General features: G+C 45.2%; 1 protein-coding gene across 1 annotated transcript in view; it reads right to left on the reverse strand.

Annotated features, from left to right (window-relative positions):
• The window catches only part of SYNPO2L (synaptopodin 2 like), a 139,713-nt gene that overhangs the window by 73,726 nt on the left and 42,990 nt on the right, over positions 1-22,997 (reverse strand). The window contains exon 2 of the mRNA XM_075348838.1: positions 1,387-1,538. Within this exon, the coding sequence (XP_075204953.1) occupies positions 1,387-1,538 (152 nt within the window). The remainder of the gene's footprint in view (positions 1-1,386; positions 1,539-22,997) is intronic.

A 22,997-nucleotide genomic window follows, 5' to 3' on the forward strand; every position in this document is an offset into this window, starting at 1 on the left:
CCTTTAGTCATCTATATCTGACTGTGGGCACCTCTACTGATTATCTCCTCAAATGGAACGCAGTATTCTTGTAAGGTCTGCAGCACTTTCAATATTTCATGCGGTCTACCAGCAAACAGTCTAGTTAGTAGTGGCAGCATAGTGTATTGCAGTGTTGACACAATGAACCAACACTTTGTATGACCCTTACTAATAAAATGGAATGCAAGTAGATAAACTAGATAAACACTGAAGATGCTGAAACGTCACCAATCTAATATTAATTTCCTGTACTAGTGATAGACCACTGATATTCTAAATCTTAAAAACACCTTTAAAAATTACTCGTCAGGTTCCCTGAAATGTCTGTTTTTGTAAATACTACATTTGTAGTCCCTATATTTTACTTGAAACTCTGTCATGCCATTCTCTCTTATTAAGCCTTTATGAATTGGCTTGGGCTACACATGGGCTATGACACCTATTGCACAGCCAAAGTTTGCTAGGTGTTGCTGTTACATTGCAGCACAATACAAGAGGGTACTGTGACTGTGACAAGCAAGTCCCAAAACGTCCAGTCATATCAGATGATTTGTGACTTGCTTGTCGTGGTTGCAATCACTTGTATTCTGCTTTAATGATTAACAGTATCACAGTGTATAATACTGATTGACAGTATCACATTGTATACGTACGTTTCCCATTGCCAAGAGGAATGGTAACAACTAGTTGCCTATTCATATATTTCCAAAAGGAATGAAAGTGCAGTGATTTAATTGCTGGGAAAAAAGTATACGCTAAACCATACATGTCACAGGAACGTCTTCTTTAAACGTAAGTTTGCAAGCGCAGAAGTAAGCAATCTTTTTTGTTTTTTTCAATTCCACAAGTCTGGTTCTCTTATGTGTCCTAAATTGATCTAGGTGAATGGCTAAATGTACCTTACAGACAGCCAATCCTTAGGATAGGTCATCAATGTCTGATCCGACACCTGGCACCTCCACCGATCAGCTGTTCTCGGTGTCATCGGCTGCAGAAAGCAGGAAATGCTCAGTTCCGGAGCTGCCCCGTCCTCTGATAGTGGCCACAACCTTGTACTGCTCAGCCATCTCCTATTGATTTGAATGGGAGGCGGCTGTACAGTACCCAGCCATGGTCACTATCAGAAGACGGGGCAGTTCCAGAATGGAACATTTCCCCCACCTGCACCAACAACAGCTGATTGGCAGGGGTGCAGGATGTCGCACCCTGGACAATCAGACATTGATGACCTATCCTATGAATAGGCCATCAATGTAAAAGTAGTGGACAACCTCTTTGTGCACTATATTATATTGTCATAGTCTCATCTATTTTTAAACCTTATATCTGGCAAAACACATCTATGTTGTATCTTTAGCTATTTACCTCTTGACACGAAGGTGAAGACTGCCTCCTGATGAGTCTATCATTTGCATTGTTTCTGCATGTGATAATCCAACACAAGACTTCCCATTGATCCCAACCAGTTCATCATTCTCCCGCAGTCCACCACGACAAGCCTTGCTTCGCTTCCGTACCTGTAGAAAACAAATATAAAGAAGATATTTAAATAAAAGATTTACCAACATATGCTTAACAAAATGGCATACTGACCAGTGAAGCAGCTCACTCATGCAGCTCATTGTCATCCGTACAGACCAGTGAAGCAGCACCAAATTTTATATTACTCTCATAGTGAGTGGGGTCCAAATCTTAGTAAGAGTGAGGTGCGGGCTCTTTTGCTCAGCTTACAGTACCTCCATGCGGCCTACATAGTAATCACTGTGTTGGTTGCTGTAGCATTTTCCCATTCACATCATTGGAATACCCAGTACATCCACTACTGTGCAGCCAGCGTGCAGTTTATAAAAGTCGGAATTTCTTTTATTGTATTATACTTAACGGTTCATCCTAATCCTAGCACCATGGAATTGTAATATGCCAATACAGAACTCTGAAATCTTTGTTTTTTCTTTTATTATGGAATTACATGTTTGTAGTATGCTGGCAATTAACATGTGATTAATGATTATATTATTACTGGGCTAAATAGGTAGCAGATTAGAGTAGTATTTGCAGTTGTCCACGAGTCCTCATCACGAACTGAAGATTTAACTCAACTCTTATTTATCACAAACACAAAACAAAAGTATTTAAAGGGATTTTCCAGGCTTAGTATATTGATAAATTTTCTTTAGGATACTGTAGGTCATTAACAAAGTAAAATTATAAAAACCCCTTAATCACTACATGCCAAATTGTTCACATACACAATCATTCTAAGGCCTCATTCAGACATTTGTTTTTCACAGACGTGTTCTATTATTGTTCTTCACCCATTATAATCTAGAGTTGTAACATGTCTGTGTCTTTCCACAGACTGTAACTGCAAGTAACAGATCAATATTACCCATGGATCTTTGGGTCTGTGAAAAATCACAGACAGTAAGTACATGGATGACATAAGTATATAGTCTGTGTGCAGTCCGAGATTAACGTAATGGATAGAAGAAGCTTTGCAATTTTCTTTTTCTTATGTAAAATCAGGGATGAAACACTGATGGTAAAACCTGAAGCACTGATGTACCGCCGCGGTGGCTCGAGGGGTCTCCGGACCCGGGGGTCGCGCGGCCACTCAATTAAAAGGAGGGGGAGATATGTACAGGGGTTTTTTGGAAAGTTCGTGACACCGCCCACGGTGCGTGGTAATGTGAGGGAGCACCTCTGCCGTTGGGGAGCCCAGTGACGATGGTGTGGCAGCCTGATGTTTAACCCCTCCGTGGGTAGGGGGTTTGTGTCCAGGGGCCCGTTGATGGTTGGGATGGTATTTGGGTGCCGTGTGGAGATAGGAACAGGGGTCTTTAATGTACTCACTCAGTCCTGGAATAACTACACCGACAGCTTGTAAACCAGAATTCTGAGCACCACTGCAGCTTGCGGGGAGCCTGGTTGGATCCGTGCCCTTGGTGTTGCTGTTAGCCTGTGGCGCTGTCCTTGGCACCTTCGTCTCTGTTGGACCCGTTGGTATAAAACTCTTTCGGGTTCCGCTCACCCGTATGGCTAACGGAGTGAGCTTTCTCTCAGGGTTCACGCGTAGGATTTCTTTGGACTGTAGTGGGAAAGTCCTATCCCATCGGTGCACTAGTACCCCGATTTTGGAGCGGGTTGGGCATGACACTTGAAGTCTTCACCCCAGGTAAATTACCGGAACGCGTGAAGCTACTTTCCGGCCTGGGGTCCACGTACCCCGTCGTGCCCTGGCCCCTGCCCGGTGATAGCTCAAGGCCGCCGGCTGCCCTCCTCGGCAGTCCATGCCCCTTGACACTGTCCCCTGCGATCGGGTTCCAGCTCTTACCAGGCCCAGACCAACGTCTGCCATCTAGTACTCAGGAGCCCTGCTCCGTGACCTCTCCCTCCCAGAGAGTCACTTCACCTCATTCACTCTCTACTGTCTCAACTCGACTCTACTGCTCAACTGTCACTTTCCTCAATCTACCCTCACCAACCCCCATGTGGGCGACCCTATTCCCTTCAGGACCCCCCAATGGTCTGTCTGGTAGGTTCAAGTGGGAAGTGTTCCTAGGATTTTGATTGGCTCAGCTGTTAGCAACTCCAAAGGACCAGGATCCGTAACCAAGGAGGGTGGATAACATGCAGAAGGGCAGATTGCACAATACCCTGTGACGACCTGATAGGCCAGGGCGTCACATTGACAATACACTGATGAAAATCGGATCCAAAAATTCAGATCATCCTGACAATTGTACAACATATGCACAAGGAATAAAACTGTTGAAGTCATTCCCTCTAAGAGTACTTCCGTTTTTTGTTTTTGTTTTTTAAAAACATCACTCTTTTTTCCTTGAGTTTTGTAAACCTAAAGTCTGTTTTTAGCATTTTTTTGGTCATTTACTGAGCGATTTTTAATTTTTTTCAGCCAATTTTTTTTAGTGTTTATTTCAGCAATTTTAGGCATAACCAGGGCATTATTTTAGCCTACCAATTGACTTATTTTAACCTTCCAATTGACTTATTTGAGACTTATTGACTTATGTTGTAAAGTTTTGAGTGTCTTTCTAGTGGAAAACACCAAAAAAATAGACGTTACTTCTTTTATACACTTTAGGCCCGATTCATCAAAGCTTTTACATCAGAATTCTAGCATAAAAGGTTTTGAAGAGTTGCAAAATTTAGTTGGGCCTAAATTTTTTAAGTTTGGTGTTTTCTCAAAAGTTTCTCCCATCTCCAACTGTATCTGGGGTACCTGGCTAAAGTGAGATTCCTGGTGTAGTGCATGTAGGTGAATGCAGGGCCCTAAAAGGAAAGGAATTAACCGTAAGTAGAGAAGATACATAGGATACCATTTGTACCAGAGCATGAAGAAAAGAATGGCAAAGAGCACTTTGTGTAGTGAAACACTGCGATCTTCTACAGCCGAACACCACAGGATTGTCTGTTAACCATGACAAATCTGTGACACAATGGGTGCAGGAGATTTTTCAAATAAAAGACTGAGAAGATGAAGTTTATGGGGTATGCTTGCATTGCCAATGCGATTTCTTTCTGAATCACTATTCCTATCCCATAAGGTCTGTGTACACCCAGTGCTAACTCTTTGCCACAGCCACAGGGAGGGTGAGTCACTAAATCACCTAATGTAAAGTCCAAGGTGAGTCCTAGCTAAATGTCTTTCTTGCCAATAAGGATTAGCAAGTAGGGATGAGCAGACCCGTGGATGTTCGAGCTTGCTAAGTTCACCAGACTTTAGTTAAAAGTTTGCTCTCAGTTCCCGGACTTGACCCAAACTTGAACACTGAACCCCTTATAAGTCAATAGGGACCCAAACTTTGGTGTAAGTGCTAGGTGAATACAAAAAGGAATCAAAATGGGGGTAATAGCAGGACAATTGCCTTATACACAAATGTAGATAGGAAAAAAAATAAAAACAATGATGTGGGGTCCCCCTCTTTTTGATAACCAGCCAATTTAAAGCAGAGTGCTGTAAGCTGCAGCCCTCAGCTGTCTACTTTACCTTGGCTGGTTATCAAAAATAAAGGGGACCCCATGCTGTTTTTTTTACACTTAGTAATTTTTAAAAACGGCTTGGGAAATCCCCTATAATTGATAATCCGCCAAGTTAAAGCAGACAGCTGGGTGCTGATATTATCAGGCTGGGAATGCCCATGGTTATTTGCCCTTCCCCGCCTAAAAATAGAAGGCCAAAGCCGCCTTAGAAGTGTTAGAAATGGCATACACATTACATGCGCATACATTAGTGCGGTGGTAATTAGGGAAATGATTTTGGGGTTGATGTCACCTGGCATCAAACCCAGATGCCCCATTACTAACGTGTTAAATGTACAGTTAAAAAAGACACACACTAGCAAAAATAGTTTATTTAATAAAGACTCCTCCTTCTCCCTCATAAATCAATTTATTAATTTTAAAAAATTGTCAAACTTCCAACATAAGCCAATGGTATAATGTTCCATGACATCCATTGAATCCTATGGAGCCTTGTTCTGCGAGTGAGACTCCATAGGTCACTCTCGGTCAGTGGCAGGCACGGAATTTTTCACAAGCAATTGTTTCCACAGATCTTGATGCTCGCTTGTAAATGGTTTGCAACACATTCAAGAAGTTTACAACCCATAGCTTGATAGATAATCTCCCTGGACAGCAGAGAAAAATTGATGAAAGGTTGCAACACAGGATAGTCTGGATGGGGCATAAGCAGCTCCAATAAAGTTCCCAAAAAATTCAAGCTGTCCTGCAGGCTCAGGGTGCATCAGTGTAAGTATGAACTATCCGTCGACATTTAAATGAAATTATATGCTATGGCAGGAGACCCAGGAGAAACCTACTGCATACACAGAGACATAAAAAAAGCTAGGCTGCATTCTGCCAAAATGCACATGAGTAAGCCAAAATCCTTCTGGCAATGGTCTTATGAACAGATGAGATCAATATAGAGCTTATTGGTAAAGTACATCATTCTACTGTTTACCGAAAGTGGAATGAGGATGACAAAGAAAAGAACACAGTACCTACAGTCAAATATAGTGGAAGTTCAAAGATCTTTTGGGGTTATGTTGCTGCTTTTAGCACTATGTGCTTTGTCTGTGTGCAAGGCATCATGAAATCTAAAGATTTCCAAAAGAATTTGGGTTGCAATGTAGTGACCAGTATCAGAAAGCTTGGTTTGCGTCCTAAGTCATGGGTCTTCCAGCAAGACAATGACCTCAAAAATAGTTCAAGAAGCACCCAGAAATGGATGAAAACAAAGCCCTGGAGAGTTCTAAAGTGGCCAGCAATGGATCAGGATTAAAATCCCATTGAACATCTGTGGAGAGATTGTAAAAATACTGTTGGGAAAAGGCACCCTTTAACTAGCAGAGAGCTGGAGCAGTTTGCAAAAGAAGAGTGGTCCAAAACTCCAGTTGAGAGATGTAAGAAACTTGTTGATGGTTATAGGATGTGATCGTTTGCAGTTATAGGATGTGCAACAAAATATTAAAGGGAACCTGTCAGCAGAAATGTCCCCTAAAACCTAACAGATTCCCCCTCTGCAGCTCCTGGGCTGCATTCTATAAAGGTCCCTGTTATGATTGTGCCCACTTTCTGACCGAAAAAAAGTGTTTATAAAGTTGTACCTTTTTGGCTTCTGATTCTGTAAATCCGTCACGGGGGCGGGCTGCCTGATGGCCGTTATTCTGCCCCCTGGTCCTGTATGCCGCCCCCATCGCTGATTTCAATACTTCTGGACGCCGCCCACTGCTCCAGCCATCCCCGCGCATGCCCAGTGCCCATCTCTCGGGGATGAGCACTGTGCCCAGCGTCACCGCTGGTGACGTGCACGCAGGGTTAAGATTATGGGCGGTGCTGTGATGTTTATTCCTAAGCAACCGCCCATAATCGCGGGACCGCGCTTTCGGTGTAGTCACTGCTCCGCGCTCTTCCCATCTATTTCCTGCCTCGGGGCAAGATGGGAAGGAGGCGAAGTGAGGTCAGCAGCAGCGCGCTTGCGCAGAAAGAAGCAGGCCGAGGGGGAAAGCGCGGTCCCGCGATTATGGGCGGTTGCTTAGGAATAAACATCACAGCACCGCCCATAATCTTAACCCTGCGTGCACGTCACCAGCGGTGACGCTGGGCACAGTGCTCATCCCCGAGAGATGGGCACTGGGCATGCGCGGGGATGGCTGGAGCAGTGGGCGGCGTCCAGAAGTATTGAAATCAGCGATGGGGGCGGCATACAGGACCAGGGGGCAGAATAACGGCCATCAGGCAGCCCGCCCCCGTGACGGATTTACAGAATCAGAAGCCAAAAAGGTACAACTTTATAAACACTTTTTTTCGGTCAGAAAGTGGGCACAATCATAACAGGGACCTTTATAGAATGCAGCCCAGGAGCTGCAGAGGGGGAATCTGTTAGGTTTTAGGGGACATTTCTGCTGACAGGTTCCCTTTAAGTTAAGGGTGCCAACAATTTTGTCCAACCTATTTTTGGAGTTTTGTGTGAAATTGTGTACAATTTGCCTTTTTTCCCTCTGTTTTTTGTGTGTTGCACCAAAACACACAAGGGAAATGAACAAGTGTAACAAAACCTTTTGGAAACTTTTTTCTGCCGTCCACATCCAGGAAGATTAGTGTCATGGTTGTAATCTTCTTGATTATGTTGCGCATGGTAGACAAGAGAACATCAAGATTTCTGAAGATGTGCTTGTTAACTTGAGATTGTTGATATTTCTCAACAATTTTTATTCTCGAGTCCTCAGACAGTTCTCTTGTCTTTCTAGTCTCAGTGATTACAATGCAAAGATATAATCAATTTGTCCCCTTTTTATCTTTCCTTAACAGTCCTTTCAAGACTGCGGTTATCCCGGTTGCTTGTGCATCTTTTTCTATCACACTTTTTCCTTCCACTCAACTTCCGATTAATATTATTGATTCTTGAAACAGCACTCTGTGAACAGTTAACTTCTTTAGCAATGACCTTTTGTGGCTTACCCTCCTTGTGAAGTGTGTCAATGACTGCCTTCTGGACATCTGTCAAGTCAGCAGTCTTCCCCATGATTGTGTAGCCTACTAAACCAGATTAACGCTGGTTTCACATCAGCGGTATTCTCAGGGCCGGATTAAGGTTGGTGGGGGCCCCTGGGCAGAAAATCTGGTGGGGGCCCCATAACGTTAACATTTTTAGTCATAACAGTAGAGTGCGAATGTAGCATTTAGATATAAATCCAATGAGCTTGTATCTTACCCTGTTCTGCCACATTCAGATTTACAGCACTACAATACAGACACAGTCCAGGATAACTCACAGCCGTCACTTATACTCAGAAAGTAAAGTTACTCACATTTTTTTATTGATCCCAATGTTAAGACAGCCAAGTAATAGTAAAAATACAGAAAGGGAAAGTTCTCACTGGCAGCAATGGTTGCTGAAAATCACAATGTGCTCTCTATTGTATTGTCTCCGGAGTAGTACATAGCAGCTGAGGTCTGTACACGGTATGCCATACACAGTATCAGAGGTGAATCTAGGTTTTCCTGTCCATGGAGTAGGAGGTCAGTTTGGCGCCCCCTTCTATACACGGCTTATGCGGTTTGAGTAGTTGTCATGTGACCGCTCATACGCCATTTTCACACATGCCGATGAGCTGCTCTTCCTAATTCTCTCAATGTTCAGTCAAATACTACAGCCCATAGAGAGAAGCAGGAAGAGAAGCTAATTGTGATTCAAAGTATTAAAATGACCTGCAAGTGGTCATGTGATCACTTCTGGAATTAGCAAGCAGAGCTAAATCCTTACATTGAGTATATTACAGGTTGTTTGATTGGGCATGCTACGGGGCTTACTTTTATTATTAAAGGGGTTGTCCAGGTCGACAAGGAAAATTTGTAGTTATCCTATATGACTGCAGACTTCTGAATTCTTACAGCTTGCGGACTGCACACTGTCATGATTTTCCCGTGCCATGAGCAAGTAGTCATGGCACTGCAAGTATGCGATTTGCTTACTTCCGGCCACATTCAAATTAGGACGTCTGCAGCCTCACTCAATAGTTACATGCCCTCAAGCTCTCACTGCTGGCATCGGAGAGTCCTGACAGTGTGCAGTGTGCACACTGAGGATTCAGAAGTCTGCAGTCACATAGAAACTTTCATCACAAACCTGGACAACCCCTTTAATGCTACTAACATAATGTAGAAACCCTTGCGGTCATGTAATTTTACAAATTATGGCTTGCTACGTGTGTACAGGATCAGAATCAGTAAAATGTACATAAATACACTGTGTGCAGAATTATTAGGCAAATGAGTATTTTGCTCCCATGATACTTTTTATACATGTCGTCCTACTCCAAGCTGTATAGGCTGAGAGCCAACTACCAATTAAGTAAATCAGTTGATGTGCATCTCTGTAATGAGGAGGGGTGCGGTGTAATGACATCAGCACCCTATATAAGGTGTGTTTAATTATTAGGCAACTTCTTTTCCTTTGGTAAAATGGGTCAGAAGAGAGATGTGACAGGCTCTGAAAAGTCCATATTGTGCGATGTCTTGCAGAGGGATGCAGCAGTCTTCAAATGGCCAAACTTTTGAAGCGTGATCACCGAACAATCAAGCGTTTCATGGCAAATAGCCAACAGGGTCGCAAGAAGCGTGTTGGGCAAAATAGGCGCAAAATAACTCGCTATGAATTGAGGAAAATCAAGCGTGAAGCTGCCAAGATGCCATTTGCCACCAGTTTGGCCATATTTCAGAGCTGCAACGTTACTGGAGTATCAAAAAGCACAAGGTGTGCCATACTCAGGGACAGGGCCAAGGTAAGGAAGGCTGAAAACCACCACCTCTGAACAAGAAACATAAGATAAAACGTCAAGACTGGGCCAAGAAATATCTTAAGACTGATTTTTCAAAGGTTTCATGGAGTGATGAAATGAGAGTGACTCTTGATGGGCAGATGGATGGGCCAGAGGCTGGATCAGTAAAGGGCATAGAGCTCCACTCCGACTCAGACGCCAGCAAGGTGGAGGTGGGCACTGGTATGGGCTGGTATCATCAAAGATGAACTTGTGGGACCTTTTCGGGTTGAGGATGGAGTGAAGCTCAACTCCCAGACCTACTGCCAGTTTCTGGAAGACAACTTCTTCACGCAGTGGTACAGGAAGAAGTCGCTATCGTTCAAGAAAAACATGATTTTCATGCAGGACAATGCTCCATCACATGCATCCAACTACTCCACAGGGTGGCTGGCCAGTAAAGGTCTAAAAGATGAAAAAACAATGACATGGCCCCCTTGTTCACCTGATCTGAACCCCATAGAGAACCTGTGGTCCCTCATAAAATGTGAGCTCTACAGGGAGGGAAAACAGTGCACCTCTGGGAGCAGTGTCTGGAGGCTGTGGTGGCTGCTGCACGCAATGTGGATGGTAAACAGATCAAGCAACTGACAGAAACTATGGATGGTCGGCTGCTGAGTGTCATCAGAAAGAAAGGGGGCGATATTGGGCACTCATTTTTTGGGGTTTTGTTTTTGCATGTCAGAAATGTTTATTTCTAAATTTTGTGCAGTTATATTGGTTTACCTGGTGACAATAAACAAGTGAGATGGGAATAGATTTGGTTTATATTAAGTTGCCTAATAATTCTGCACAGTAATAGTTACCTGCACAAACAGATCCTCCTAAGATAGCCAAATCTAAAAAAAAAAAACCACTCCAACTTCCAAAAATATTAAGCTTTGACATTCATGAGTCTTTTGGGTTGATTGAGAACTGTTGATCAATAATAAAAAAAATCCTCTAAAATACAAGTTGCCTAATAATTCTGCACACGGTGTACAGCACCAGAACCAAAAGCAATACCAAAATACATCACTAGCACCCAGTGGCGTAACTAGAGTTTGATGGGCCCCGGTGCAAAGTTCAGATCTGGGCCCCCCTCCACATACACCGACACTTGGGGTACAGGATAATGACACTGACACTTGGCTCTTACCCTCAGCACCCAGATTTCCCATGATCTGAAATCCCTCTATCAGCACCCAGCTTTCTTATGTTCTGATATCCATCTTGTCCTCGGCACCCAGCTTCCCCATGCTTTGCTATACATCTTTCCCTCAGCACTCAGCTTTCCTATATCAGAGCATGAGAAAGCTGGGTGCTGAGAGAAGATGTATAGCAGAGCATGGGAAAGCTGGGTGCTGAGGGAAAGAGCCTTTTTCCCCTCAGCACAAAACGTTCCCATCCCCTGATTGTATCTTTGTCCCCCCTCGTATATAGTTCTCCAAACACAATAATGGCCCCTACATAGCCTTCCATATAGTGTAAAGGGTCCCACATAACCCTTCATATATTAGAATGCAGCTCCATAGTCCTCCATGTATTATAATGCATTTCCCATAGTTCTCCATGTATTATAATTCACCCCATAGTACATAATATATAATACTGCCCCACAAAGTCCTCCATATATTATACTGCACCCCCATAGTTCTCCATATAGTATAATGCACCCCCATAATCCTCCATGTATAATATGCACCCAGCCCTCCATGTATAATAATGCAGCCAGCCTCCCCAGTCCCTTCAATTATTATAATTAACTTCTCATAGTTCTCCATATATTATACTACACCACATAGTCCTCCATATATAATATGCACCCAGCCCTCCATGTATAATAATGCAGCCAGCCTCCCCAGTCCTCCATGTATAATAATGCAGCCAGCCTCTCCAGGCCTCCATGTATAATAATGCAGCCAGCCTCTCCATGCCTCTATGTATAATAATGCAGCCAGCCTCCCCAGGCCTCCATGTATAATAATGCAGCCAGCCTCCCCAGGCCTCCATGTATAATAATGCAGCCAGCCTCCCTAGGCCACCAAGTATAATAATGCAGCCAGCCTCCCCAGGCCTCCATGTATAATAATGCAGCCTGCCTCCATGTATAATATAGCAGCAAGCCTCCATGTATAATAATGCAGCCTCTCCAGGCCTCCATGTATAATAATGCAGCCTCTCCAGTCCTCCATGTATAATAATGCAGCCTCTCCAGTCCTCCATGTATAATAATGCAGCCTCTCCAGGCCTCCATTTATAATAATGCAGCCTCTCCAGACCTCCATGTATAATAATGCAGCCTCCAAAGGCCTCCATGTATAATAATGCAGCCTCCAAAGGCCTCCATGTATAATAATGCAGCCTCCCAAGGCCTCCATGTATAATAATGCAGCCTCCCCAGGCCTCCATGTATAATAATGCAGCCTCCCCAGGCCTCCATGTATAATAATGCAGCCTCCCCAGGCCTGCATGTATAATAATGCAGCCTCCATGTAAAATAATGCAGCCTCCCCAAGCCTCTGACCACCGTGTACCCTCTCTCTTCACGTCTCCTCGTTCCCCCGCCGCTGCTCGTCCTCGCCGCTGTTCGTTCCTCCGCCGCTGCTCGTCCTCCCCGCTGCTCTGTCCTCGCCGCTCTCCTCGTTCCCCCGCCGCTGCTCGTCCTCCCCGCTGCTCTGTCCTCGCTGTCGTCCTCCCCTACTTCCTTCGCCGCTGCTCGAATTTGCCGCTGCTCTGTCCTCACCGCCGCTCGTCCTCCCCGCTGCTCGTTCTCCCGGTGTTGCGGTCGGCGTCCTCCCGTCCTGCACTCTGTGCATTTAGCACAACAGTCGCACGGGAGTGACGTCACGGCGCAGGCACAGGGGTAGAATGATGATGCATAGCGCGGCAGCGCTATGCTTCATCATTACTGTGCGCGATGATGGGGGAGCCGCTGCAGCTGCTGACACCAGGCAGGGGGCTCCGGTTCTGCGGCTGACACCAGGCAGGGGGTCCCGATGCCGCGGCTGACACCAGGCAGGGGGGGCCCGGTGTCGTCGGCGGCACCGGTTCAAATAGCAGCCGCGTGGTCTGCGGCAGAACAGCGCAGCTCCTCTCTCACTGACAGGAGCTGGCTGCTGATCTACCTGGCGAGCGCCGGGCCCGGTCATAATGACGACCGCGGTAGTTACACCCCTGCTAGCACCCTCATCAGTAAACGAATATATCACCAGAACCACCAATACATGACTACAGTACCAAATTTACTACAACAATATATTGTAATGTCACATCCCCATATACATTTGTATCACATGAATTAACAACTCCCAGTATGTCCTTAACAATTGTAAGAAAATGCTGGGAGTTATCAGTATTTATGAAGCATTGAGTATCACAAACATACATTTACATCCAGGTACCTTGTAGGTGACATCTTCTCTGATTGGAGTCATCTTATTCTTTCTTCTCCATCTTGTCCAGACGTCATGATGACTTTTCACATCCACAGCTCCTCTCTGCAGACTTCCCGGGCCTTCTGCAGCACATCTCGACATTATGCCCTTAAAATAAATAGTAGAATGATTATAATGCTCCTAAATATAAATATATGACCTACGCTGTGCGCCTGAATAAATAATTGCCCCTCACTGTGCTCCCTGCACAAAATGACCCACACAATGTCATTCTTATGGTACATGGCCTCTTCTTTCAGTTCGGGGCCCCCTCGTCACACCGTCCTGTACATTGTGTCCCCACTATACTTCCAAATGTCTATACTGTGCCCCCTCCTGAGCTGTACCCTCACAATGTCCCCATGCTATCCCCTCTCTATACTGCCCTCACCCTCAGTATCAAAATCACTATAGTGCAACTCAATCTCACATTCCCCTTCCACAGCATACTGTGCCCTCACACTGGCCACCATGCTGCCCCTTCTCTATACTGCTTATCCCCCCCCCCACTACCCACTCTCTATACTATGCCCCTCACACTTTTCTCCACCAATACTCTCCACTTACAATATTCTCCCACCATACTGCTGCCTCACACTTTTTAATGGTGCCCCCCTGATTACTGTGCAGGGTCAAATATGACGCATGCCCCCCCAAAGGTACGCCCCTGTACAGTGTACAGGAGAGTACATGACTGGTACACAATATACTGTGATACAGACATCAGAGGTTATACAATATACACATTATTATATACCATCTGATGTGTGTACACAGTATATCACACTGCTCTGTACACTGGATGTGGTATACCATGTACACAGATATACAATGCCCTGCACTGATCACACCTGGACCTACAGGACAGGATATAACATATTCTATATGTAATATGGGCCATATAGTGTAATGTGTGCTGCAGGCTCAGATGTGACCAGTGCAGGATCTGTGTAGTGATGTCTCTGCTGGAGATCAGTGTGAGTTATTGCAGGGGAGGGATGAGGCCGATGACCCGGCACTGACAGCCCGACCTGGTCTGCAGCAGCTCACACTCCTGCAATAACTCACACTGATAGCAGAGTGGCCGCTGACATGGAACCGGTCTGGAGTTATCAGCGGCGTCCTGCTCCCTCCTCACTGCAGTCTCCAGCCCGGCCGGCACCATGATTAATGACCTCATACTTACCGGGATCCACTGAGACCTCCGGTCCTCCCACAAGCTCCTCTACGGCAGGAAGAAACAGCAGCGCGGTGACGTCATCCTGGCAGACGCAGCCCACACAGCGTGCAGTGGGCGTGTCTGCAGTACAGTGATGGCCGGGATTGAAATACCTTAAAGGTACAGTGCGGTCTTGAACCACTGCGGCATTAATAAAATGGCGGACACACAGATGGTGGTGGGGGCCCCCTCAGAGGCTCTTGTGGTGGGGGCCCCTGGGCTGAAGCCCCGTCTGCCCCGCCTATAATCCGGCCCTGGGTATTCTGCACAAGTACAGTACATTTCAATACAGTTCACTGGCATTACGGCAAGCTCCGGTCACAAGCTGTCACATCTGCGGTCATATGACTGCATGTGACCGGAGCTTGCCAGTGAACTGTATTGAACTGTACTGCACTTATGCCGGATCCGGCAGTGTGGCAGTATACCACTAATGTGAAACCAGGCGTAAGGGACCATTTTAAATGCTTAGGAAGCCTTTGCAGGTGTTTTGTGGTAGTTATTCTAATTTTCTGAGTTAATGACCTTTGGGTTTTCATTGGCTGTAAGCCATAATCATCAACATTAACAGAAATAAACACTTGAAATAGATCACTCTGTTTGTAATGACTCTATATATGTGTTTCACTTTTTGTATTGAATTACTGAAATAAATTAACTTTTTGATGATATTCTAATTTATTGAGAAGCACTTGTATATTTACTGATTCATAGCTCTTAGGGTAGGACATGGGGGGGTATACTGTAGATACACTGATTGGTGGTAAGGAAATGGCTATGGCTCCAAAATACTAAACTAAATAAATAAAAGCCAGATTGAAAGAGGATAAATTGATGTGCGGTCTAATGAATAGGGTTATTTGCAGGTGTAGTCAATATGGTAAATACGTAAAACAATTCTCTACATTTTTCTGTAAAATGAAACGACAGATCCCCATAGAAACAAATGTCATTGTGAACAGAACATAAGACATTATGGCTTTTTATATCTTTAGGCAGTAAAGCATGTGTTGTTTTATGGCCATTTCTAAAAATACACAAAAATTCCTTTATAAAAACAGCCCCTGTCAGCCCCTGTCATATACGTCTCTTTTCTGCCCAGCTATGTATAGGGCACTGAAGAGCGCTCATTCTGTGAGCTCAGTTCAGACTAAAAATAAAAGGCCAACTCTTCAGCTGTCTGAACATTCCTGAAAAGAGATTTTAGAAAGATTCTGGGATCAGGCTGAATTACATGACAGGATGAAAGGTTTGGAGGACAGGACCTTTAGAAACGGGGAACACAACTGCAGAAGATATCTCTTCTATATGGAAGAGGGAGAAGCCTTCAATTCATGGGGGGACATCATCAAAACATAATGATGCACTACTAATGTACTGCAGCAAGGTTCTAATTGTCATTTATCAAAAAAAAAAACTACAGCTGTAGATGATGCATAAGACTTAAAAATAATGTAATACACGGAGCAACGATGTCTTACTATAGAAGTAATATTGGAAATATTTCAACTAATATTCAACACCAATAAACTAGTTGCATGGTTTGTATTATGCATGTACACTGCTGCCACCTATAGGGGAATGGGTGAACTTCATTTGATCTGAATTTTACAAACCCCAATTTTATTACAGAGTTGGAGGGGTACATAGGCAAGCCAGTTTAATAATGAACAGTAGACTGGATTATTTAAGATAGAAGAAGAAGATGAACAGGTTTCTGATAAGGAGGATTTGCAGGACACTTGTGCAGCATAAAGTAAAACTAGATAGAAAAGTTAATTTCAGGTGTACATTTCCCATATATACAGTGCCTACAAGTAGTATTCAACCCCCTGCAGATTTAGCTGGTTTGATAAGATGCAAATAAGTTAGAGCCTGCAAACTTCAAACAAGAGCAGGATTTATTAACAGATGCATAAATCTTACAAACCAACAAGTTATGTTGCTCAGTTAAATTTTAATAAATTTTCAACATAAAAGTGTGGGTCAATTATTATTCAACCCCTAGGTTTAATATTTTGTGGAATAACCCTTGTTTGCAATTACAGCTAATAATCGTCTTTTATAAGACCTGATCAGGCCGGCACAGGTCTCTGGAGTTATCTTGGCCCACTCCTCCATGCAGATCTTCTCCAAGTTATCTAGGTTCTTTGGGTGTCTCATGTGGACTTTAATATTGAGCTCCTTCCACAAGTTTTCAATTGGGTTAAGGTCAGGAGACTGACTAGGCCACTGCAACACCTTGATTTTTTCCCTCTTGAACCAGGCCTTGGTTTTCTTGGCTGTGTGCTTTGGGTCGTTGTCTTGTTGGAAGATGAAATGACGACCCATCTGAAGATCCTTGATGGAGGAGCGGAGGTTCTTGGCCAAAATCTCCAGGTAGGCCGTGCTATCCATCTTCCCATAGATGCGGACCAGATGGCCAGGCCCCTTGGCTGAAAAACAGCCCCACAGCATGATGCTGCCACCACCATGCTTGACTGTAGGGATGGTATTCTTGGGGTCGTATGCAGTGCCATCCAGTCTCCAAACGTCACGTGTATGGTTGGCACCAAAGATCTCGATCTTGGTCTCATCAGACCAGAGAACCTTGAACCAGTCTGTCTCAGAGTCCTCCAAGTGATCATGAGCAAACTGTAGACGAGCCTTGACATGACGCTTTGAAAGTAAAGGTACCTTACGGGCTCGTCTGGAACGGAGACCATTGCGGTGGAGTACGTTACTTATGGTATTGACTGAAACCAATGTCCCCACTGCCATGAGATCTTCCCGGAGCTCCTTCCTTGTTGTCCTTGGGTTAGCCTTGACTCTTCGGACAAGCCTGGCCTCGGCATGGGTGGAAACTTTCAAAGGCTGTCCAGGCCGTGGAAGGCTAACAGTAGTTCCATAAGCCTTCCACTTCCGGAAGATGCTCCCAACAGTGGAGACAGGTAAGCCCAACTCCTTGGAAAGGGTTTTGTACCCCTTGCCAGCCTTGTGACCCTCCACGATCTTGTCTCTGATGGCCTTGGAATGCTCCTTTGTCTTTCCCATGTTGACCAAGTATGAGTGCTGTTCACAAGTTTGGGGAGGGTCTTAATTAGTCAGAAAAGGCTGGAAAAAGAGATAATTAATCCAAACATGTGAAGCTCATTGTTCTTTGTGCCTGAAATACTTCTTAATACTTTAGGGCAGGGGTCGGGAACCTATGGCTCGCGAGCCAGATATGGCTCTTTTGATGGCCGTATCTGGCTCGCAGACAGGGCTCCTACCTGTCTATGGGAAGGATCAGGGCCGGCGCCAGCACCCGGCTACTCAGGGGGGCCCGGTGGCCGCGCTGTCACCGCCCCCCGCCGAGGATCGAGCTTTCAATTGCATCGGCATCACAGGTGCCGATACAATTGAGAGCAATGATGAGAGAGTGAGCGGCGCTCCCCTCTTATCATTCTCCCCGCTGTGACTGTCGGCGTTCTTCTGACAGCTCTGCAGCGAGCGCGGTGACGTCATCACTGCGCGCCTGCTGAGAGGTCAGCGAGCGACAGCAATGGACGACGCGCTGAGGAGACCGGATCAGCGGGCGAACGAGAAGTGAGCCGCCCCTCTACTGACACTGGGCTCCCCTGACTCACAGGCCGGCCACTACACAGCGGCACTGGTACACATAGGGGCCCGGCAGCCGCTCTGCGTCTATGTGTAGTGCTGCTGTGTAGTGGCCGACCTGTGAGTCAGGGGAGCCCAGTGTCAGTAGAGGGGCCCCTGACCTGGAGAGGCCACCAGCCATGTCTGAGCTGCAGGAGTGCTAGTCCTGACCTGCACAGCAGACGGAATCGCCATCCTGCAGGACCTGCGATGACGTCACGCCCATGTGACTGTGTGGGAGGAGACACAGGAGGCCGGCAGAAAGCAAGAGAACTGAATCCTGAAGGAGATTTGGACACATGACTGGTAATAAGAAAAGAGGGGACGTGAGGGGGGGCTGCAGGGTGAGTGCATATGAGGGCTGCAGACTGACAGAAGGATGTGAAGGGGTGCAGAGTGTTTGAGAGGGGTAAGTTGGGGTACAGGCAGGGTGAGATATGTGAGCAGGGTGTGTGAGATATGGGGGTGTATTGTGTGTGATATGGGGGGTGCAGGCTGTATGGGAAGCAGGGTATGTGACATATGGGGGTGTAGTGTGTGAGATCTGGGGGGTGCAGGCTGTATGGGAAGCAGTGTGTGTGTGTGTGATATGGGGGGTGCAGGCTGTATGGGAAGCAGGGTGTGAGAGATATGGGGGTGTAGTGTGTGTGATATGGGGGTGCAGGCTGTATGGGGAGCAGGGTATGCGACATGGGGGTGTAGTGTGTGGGATATGGGGGGTGCAGGCTGTATGGGGAGCAGTGTGTGTGTGTGTGATATGGGGGGGTGCAGGCTGTATGGGGAGCAGTGTGTGTGTGTGATATGGGGGGGTGCAGGCTGTATGGGAAGCAGGGTATGTGACATATGGGGGTGTAGTGTGTGAGATCTGGGGGGTGCAGGCTGTATGGGAAGCAGTGTGTGTGTGTGTGTGATATGGGGGGTGCAGGCTGTATGGGAAGCAGGGCGTGAGAGATATGGGGGTGTAGGCTGTATGGGAAGCAGGGTGTGTGAGATATGGGGGTGTAGTGTGTGAGATCTGGGGCGTGCAGGCTGTATGGGAAGCAGTGTGTGTGTGTGTGTGTGATATGGGGGGTGCAGGCTGTATGGGAAGCAGGGTGTGTGAGATATGGGGGTGTAGTGTGTGTGATATGGGGGTGCAGGCTGTATGGGGAGCAGGGTATGCGACATATGGGGGTGTAGTGTGTGGGATATGGGGGGTGCAGGCTGTATGGGGAGCAGTGTGTGTGTGTGATATGGGGGGGTGCAGGCTGTATGGGGAGCAGTGTGTGTGTGTGATATGGGGGGTGCAGGCTGTATGGGAAGCAGGGTATGTGACATATGGGGGTGTAGTGTGTGAGATCTGGGGGGTGCAGGCTGTATGGGAAGCAGTGTGTGTGTGTGTGATATGGGGGGTGCAGGCTGTATGGGAAGCAGGGTGTGAGAGATATGGGGGTGTAGGCTGTATGGGAAGCAGGGTGTGTGAGATATGGGGGTGTAGTGTGTGTGATATGGGGCTGCAGGCTGTATGGGGAGCAGGGTATGCGACATATGGGGGTGTAGTGTGTGGGATATGGGGGGTGCAGGCTGTATGGGGAGCAGTGTGTGTGTGTGATATGGGGGGTGCAGGCTGTATGGGGAGCAGTGTGTGTGTGTGATATGGGGGGGGTGCAGGCTGTATGGGAAGCAGGGTATGTGACATATGGGGGTGTAGTGTGTGAGATCTGGGGGGTGCAGGCTGTATGGGGAGCAGTGTGTGTGTGTGATATGGGGGGTGCAGGCTGTATGGGAAGCAGGGTGTCTGGGCCACTGACAGATACAATTGCTCCAGCGGTCACTTAGTACACAAAGGAGTGTTCCTCTCTGCTGCACTAAGCCACCGCTGGACCTAAACAATAATTCGCTGTAAAATAATAAAATAGATAATTGACATAACTGACAATGCGTTGTGTGACATGTCCAATATTGCAGCTTCTTTCTTCTGCGAATGCCTCAAAGCTGGCATTCTCTCAACATCAGGTGGGAAGAATGCCAGCTTCCAGTCATGCGCAGGAAAAAGAAGAAGCCAGACTGCTGGACTGATGTCATGCATCGCAAGTTCACAATGTAAGTTATTTATTTGATTTTTTTACTGCTAATTACCATTGTTTCAGTCCAGTTGTGGCTTTATACAGCAGGGAGGAGCATTCCTTGCTGTACTAAGTGAACATTGGAGCGATTGATCTGTCAATGGCCCTTTAAACATATTGTACGGCTCTCGCGGAATTATATTTCAAAATATGTGGCGTTTACGGCTCTCTTAGCCAAAAAGGTTCCTGACCCCTGCTTTAGGGGAACCAATCAGAATTCTTGTGGTTTGAGGGGTTGATTAATAAATGACCCTCTGAATAAACTTTTCACAATTTAAAAAAAAAATAAAAAAAGAAATAACATTCTTTTTTGCTGCAGTGCATTTCACACTTCCAGGCTGATCTACAGTCCAAATGTCACAATGCCAAGTTAATTCCGAATGTGTAAACCTGCTAAATCTGCAGGGGGTTGAATACTACTTGTAGGCACTGTACACTAGATGTTGCCTGAACCTTCACCATTTACATCATATTACATATTGCCTGTATGTTATATTGCCTGTATGTTCCCCAAAGCATACTCAATTTTCCCTGACATGCCACAATAATATGCCAAATGTATGCACCCATGAGTTCATATTGGATTCTGCTTTGCATTATCAATTTCATACAGGGTCATAATGAGATTTTATATTGGAAAGCTTCAAGAGGAACCTCAAGACCCACTATTCCAACAAGCCTACAACCTACAATAGCCCTCAGTCCAGTAGACCACTGCACAACCAGCTCTGTCCTCACCTATCGTACCATCACCCATTCCCTGTAGACTGTGAGCCCTCGCGGGCAGGGTCCTCTCTCCTCCTGTACCAGTCTGTTATGTACTGTTAATGATTGTTGTACGTATACCCTTTCACTTGTAAAGCACCATGGAATAAATGTCGCTATAATAATAAATAATAATAATATTTGAATTTAAATAATGGTAGCAAGTCGGATCCCGCATTATATGGGCATTCTCTTTCTTCATGTTGGCTGTCACATGTAAATAAATCACTGATTTTGATAAGTGACAAAGTATGAAGAATTAATTATTTGGAAGATCATGAAAAATTGTAAGATCCATTTCTGAGATTTATGGGATATCCATAAATCTCAGTTCTGGGACCCATACCTAACCTTGGATTGGTTCACCAGGCCTTCATCCCATCTGGGGAGGCAGTCATTGGCCATTGCATTCAGATGAACTGTGAATGAAAAATGAGTCACCCACATTTGCAGCTGTCCTCATTCACTCCTATAGGATCGCATGCTTGAAAAAAATCTAGATTTATAGACAGAGTTTTGACCCTTGGAAAGGGCAATCCTCCACCTTCCTGCAGCAGAATATAGCATGCTGCTCTGAAAAGTCAAAAAAATTCAATCACAGTCTGCTACTTCAACACCAGTCACTGGGGTACAATGGGGAATGAGGCACTCCTCAAGACTGTTACCGAATCCTTGATATACACATAAGTATTCCAACACAGGCAAAAAAGGAAATAGAGCCTATTTCAATACAGCTGCATCTGCACCCTACTGTTTCCTGTGCAGATTAGTATCCCTAGCTGCACAGCCCCTGCACAGGCTGGAATAACCATGGTCACAACACTAAAAACCCACAACTTTGGCCTGTCTGCCTAAAAGGCCGACGAGTTGTTCCTTGTACCTCCTGAGGAACCAGAGTGGAGGATCCTATGCACTATTCACTCCTTCACCACCCGGCAATTTTACTTTTTCGTTTTCATTTTTTTCTTTCCATCTTCCAAGAGCCATAACGTTTTTATTTTTCCATCAACATTGCCATATGAGGGTTGGCTTTTTGAGGGACGAGTTGTACTTTTGAATGAAACCAATAATTTTACCGTATAGTGTACTACAAAATGGGCAATAAAATTTCAAAGTTCTGGGAAGTTTCTATAAAAAAAAAAAAAAAAGTGCCATTCCACAACCAAATTTTGGACTTTTTTGATTTAACGTTCACTATATGGTAAAACTGACCTGGCAGTATTATTTTCCAGGTTACTACGAGTGCGTAAATACCAAACATGTATAGTCTTTCTTTTATTTAATTGGTGAAAAGAAATCTAAAAGTCTGTAAAAAAAAAATTTTGCTTTTGGCACCATTTCCCAAGGCACATAACGTTTTCATTTTTGGGGGTCTAGGGCTGTGTGATGGCTTATTTTTTGCACTCTAAGCTGATGGGTTTTTTTATACTGTTTTTGGGTTGATGCGATATTTTGATTGCATCTAATTGTATTTTATTGTAACTTGTAACGACTGCCCAAAAAATTTAATTTTGGCGTTTTAAATTTTTTCTGTTATGCTGTTAACCGATTTGAGTCATTTATTTCATATTTTGATAGATTGGACACTTCTGAAAGCAGCAATACCAAATATGTATTTGGGTTTTTTATTGTTATTTTCAATGGTGTAAAAGGGTGTGATTTGAACTTGTGTTTTTTTATGTTTTTCATATGTTGAAAAACTTTTTCATACTACTTTTTATTATATTTGCTGGTCCCTTGAGCAGACTTGAAGCTGCAATCATCTGATTGCTTTTTCTGCACACAGTAGTGCATCAGCACTGTTCTGTATATCAGAAATCATCATCATAAGAAGTTCGTCATCACAGACACAGAGTTCATCAGCTGACACCTGGCTGTCATGCTAAACCACCAGTGCCCTGCAATTATGTCACTGGATGGCCAATGGGAGCGAGTAATGGCACACTCCCTGCCGATGCATGTTAAATCCCACTGACAGAGATTGACAACGGGATTTAACTGGTTAACA

Source organism: Anomaloglossus baeobatrachus, chromosome 5 (genome assembly GCF_048569485.1).
Source record: "Anomaloglossus baeobatrachus isolate aAnoBae1 chromosome 5, aAnoBae1.hap1, whole genome shotgun sequence".
Lineage (NCBI taxonomy): Eukaryota > Metazoa > Chordata > Amphibia > Anura > Aromobatidae > Anomaloglossus > Anomaloglossus baeobatrachus.